The 3,923-nt window shown below is 39.8% G+C and overlaps 2 protein-coding genes across 2 annotated transcripts in view; one reads left to right on the forward strand and one right to left on the reverse strand.

Annotated features, from left to right (window-relative positions):
- Window positions 1-2,615, reverse strand: part of LOC128872475 (uncharacterized) — a 4,941-nt gene extending 2,326 nt beyond the window's left edge. Inside the window, exon 1 of the mRNA XM_054115210.1 lies at window positions 2,372-2,615. The gene's annotated coding sequence lies outside the window, so the exon portion shown is untranslated. The remainder of the gene's footprint in view (window positions 1-2,371) is intronic.
- A 428-nt stretch (window positions 2,616-3,043) lies between these two features.
- On the forward strand, window positions 3,044-3,756 carry LOC128885038 (uncharacterized). The gene is made up of 3 exons (XM_054138778.1): window positions 3,044-3,370; window positions 3,443-3,527; window positions 3,604-3,756. Exons 1-3 carry the CDS (start codon window positions 3,207-3,209, stop codon window positions 3,754-3,756), a joined length of 402 nt encoding a protein of 133 aa, XP_053994753.1. The 5' UTR covers window positions 3,044-3,206.
- Window positions 3,757-3,923: the final 167 nt, after the last annotated feature.

Below are 3,923 nucleotides of genomic sequence, written 5' to 3' on the forward strand. Positions count from 1 at the left end.
GGTGATTTGAAACAAGTTTTTCCTTAGCGAAAATGTTGTCCGAGACTTCGTTAGGGAGATATTAACGGAAAACATTGACCAATCAGAGCACGCGTATACCAGTGGAGCGACCACGCCCATACGCTACCGCAGCCGTGGTAGCGCAGGCTACGCGTTAGACGGTCCCGCCCCATTGGCATACTCGCGCTCCGATTGGTCAATGTTTTCCGTTAATATCTCCTTCAATAACCCTCGGACAACATTTTCGCTAAGGAAAAGGTTGTTTCAAATCACCTCTCGAACCACCCCTTTCAATGTCTTACAACATTTTTGGGACACCCTGTAGTCTGAATCGACCTCGTGCCATTTTGGAAGTTTGCGTTCAGAGCTCCATCTTCGGGACGACAACTTCGTATAATTTCGCGGTTCAATAAGGAACTGTTATTATGCTATAAATAATGCAAAAAAGGTACTGAAAATTAATCGATGCAAATCTCGAATCGGCTTTTACGTTCGTTTTAACGTATTTATAATCGAAGCCTTTGTATTCTACATATTCCATTTCGTGCGAAGAATTAATGGTAACAAAGGATAAAGGTTAAATCGCGTCGCACTAATCGACGCACGTAAAAGTTTGAACATATCGATCGTTAATTATGCATGATCCAAATTTTACCATACACCTGATACGATCTTTCGTATCGATTCGCAGTAACGCTAAGATGACGAACTCGAGAAACTATCGTCGTCCTCGGGATCTGGGAAGCATACGCACCAACTGCAACCGCACTTTCGGCAAGTGTTCGCGAGGACTCTACAAAAATACTCGGCCATGCAACACATGTTTCAGATTATAGTTTACGTTTGTTATACGCGACGAAAAAATTTTTAACCATAGGTTGGCGACCGATAATTATCATTCGTCATTCGTTCGACTGAAGTTTGCCGAGAAGAAATTTACATCGAACGGATTTCTTTCTTGTACAATGTCTGGTTAAAAAATCGAAGCAACGACTATATTACCTTGATCGATGAATTTTAAAAAAGGACTGCGTAACGAACGATCGAGAGTAATAATATGTTCAGATTGATCTCCTCAGAGAGCTTGATATATTTAACTTTCCGATTTATAGGGAAGTTATTGTATTTGCCCCTAAAATTTTTAACAAATTGTTCGTGTGTGTGTGTGTGTGTGTGTACGTATGTAAACAAATTTTTCGTTAACGTTTTCTAAGAAACTAGTAGCGAAATCAAAATGATCGATGATGCAATCGATGTGTATCAATCTAACTTAGAGCCGATTAGATTTTGTTCTAATTCGGTCCAGTAGTTTTTTAATTTTCTTAAGAAAGCTTAACTCAATAACGCACTCTAGTTAGAATTTTAATTTGATTGAAAAATAATGAAAATCAATACGAATACAAGATACGTGTACTGCGCACGCTTGATATCAAGGACTACTCTACGAATGTATTATGCAATCGCGGATGATCGTGAATCCTTTGCATAGGTGTCTTCCACTCGCATCATCGATTCTTTATCTTTATTCATTAATTTGACATCTGGAAACCCCCTGGGTTGACTCTAAACATGACAAAAAACTATCCTTTGTGTCCTCGTGAAAAGAGAACGTAACATCTATTTGGACGTAGCGATCAAAAATCTTCTAGTGAAAGGAACCATTCGAAAGAAAGCGGATAAAATTCGCGGAATTGAAAACGTAACCTACAAATGTCCCGATGAATCACCTGAAGCAACCGTTTGTTTCGTCTGTTGGCCGGTGGAATATTCCAAGAATAAAGTAAAGAAACACGCGATCAACGGTAATTGGTTGTAATTACGTTCAGATTGATACACGACGCGACGTGTATTCGAGATGCAGTAGCAAGTGTTCGTTGCGTAGCAAGCAACGACACGAATTTTATAAACGATTTACAGGCAATATAAATGCTCGCTTCGATTTATCTATTTTTATTAGTAATTCTTAGTAACCGATCATTAAAAATAACTCCTCGATTAAACGTCTCGAATCTTGGTTAAATCTTCGATTTATCGTGACGAGTCGAAAGCTTACTTTTCGTGCCAGTTGTTTTTGCAATTGAAAATTATCTTCGTCGACGTAAAACAACAAAAGAAAACGCAACGTATACGTCGACTACTATAGCGAAGAAAGAACGGATAACGTAATTTTGTTTATATTAAAACAATTATTCGTAACATGTAAAGATTATCAAAATTTCAGATTATCAAAATTTTCGGATCAGTGGTCGTTTATTTAAGGTGTTTTAGGTGATCGACTTAAAAACTTAAAATACCCGGCAGTGATGCAATAAACGAGCGCTGCTACGAGCAGCGAATATAAGTGAATATAATTCGAGACTAATACACTTACAGAAGCTACGCGATCGTAAATACGCTCATCGATAGGAGCGTGATGTCGACGGTAACTCGTTTTCAAACAAAGATCCAGGTTGCCACGATGAACGTCACTCGTTTTAGAGAATCCACCGTTCCGATCGAAGCTGAGATGGAATTTTACGTGGAGAGCACTGTATCGGTGATGAAACGTGACATAGTGCGACGATCGCACGACCGACTCGCGTTTATCTTATACCGCATCCGTAGTTCTACTGAAACTGAAGGTGTTCGCCATGATAACCTGTAACTATACGAATCGTAGATGGGCGTGTTTACCAATCATAGAGGTCTCCACAAGATGCACAGGATGAATACATTTCAATAAAAGGTTCTCGAGGTTCCTACGCGTAATCGTAACCTTATTTTAACTATCTTCCGTCTATTAATGATATCTCGATAAATATCCTAAACGTCAATGACGAATAAAACAGACAAAGTACCCAACCGACTGAACGTTTTATAAAAAGTTCCGACTCGCGAAAGCAATGCAGAATTTATCGAAACAGCAGTTGGTAAATATGGACCTTATCTTTATCGATAACGGGGATAGAAGTCCGATACTTTCGATTTACTTTTTCGCGTCGAAAGATATCGTTGTTGTTAAGATAAATAAATAGAAAAATCAAAGCTACGATAAATACAGAAACACGAAACTCTTGGAACGAAATATTTTTCGAGAAAGAAGATCCGTTGCAATTCAGAAACCGAGTTTCGTTTGTTTAATCGATACGCGTTAGGTGGTATACGACGCGAAGTAGTACGATTCAATGTTAACCGTTTGAGATGCAAGTTTATCCGCGGTGAACAAAATGGATAAGAATAAAAAGCATAAAGTAAACGAAGAAAGTTTCGAACGGATATCCGTGTCTGGAGAATCGGAAGGTAGTTCGAAGTCGTTTCCTGTACTCGACGAAGCCGTTCCGAATAATTTGATACACAGAGTGTGTCGAAAACCACCTCGCAGTTACAAGAAGTAATTACAAAACGTAACAAATATAAAACGTAATTAATCGCTGTTCAACTCTGCTCTTAAACTTTCGTACAGGGGGAGAGACGAAATACCTTTCTTCATACCGCACAAAAAGTTGCTCGAGAAAATCGACCACAAGCCGGAAATAAGGGAACCGCTGGTAAAGATAGTTTTCCAAATTTCTTTCGATCCGTTTTCGAATCGAAAATAAAATCTAACAAGTATTACCGCCGTAGACCGGATTTACCGATCAACAAGAGAAAATTAGAAGAGAAATGTGCAAACCTAGCACTCTACCAGTGGTAACGGAGACGGTGGATAAGGTGTCAACGAAGGACGTCGCTGTACGAGAAATAAAACGAGCATGTAACATTCCTGCATTTTTATAGCTCTTTATTTCCGCTTATTACATAGAAATTTCAATGTTTCAACATGTTGACGCCGTCCCGGTAGTTCGTTGCTGCGACGCGAGGCGGCGCTCGATCTCACTGTCCGCGTGGTGGGGCGGCGCGACATCCGTGGTGGGGGCAACCATGACCCACCGGTGATGCACGCC

The sequence above is a fragment of the Hylaeus volcanicus genome, chromosome 2, assembly GCF_026283585.1.
Source record: "Hylaeus volcanicus isolate JK05 chromosome 2, UHH_iyHylVolc1.0_haploid, whole genome shotgun sequence".
Taxonomy (NCBI): Eukaryota; Metazoa; Arthropoda; class Insecta; order Hymenoptera; family Colletidae; genus Hylaeus; species Hylaeus volcanicus.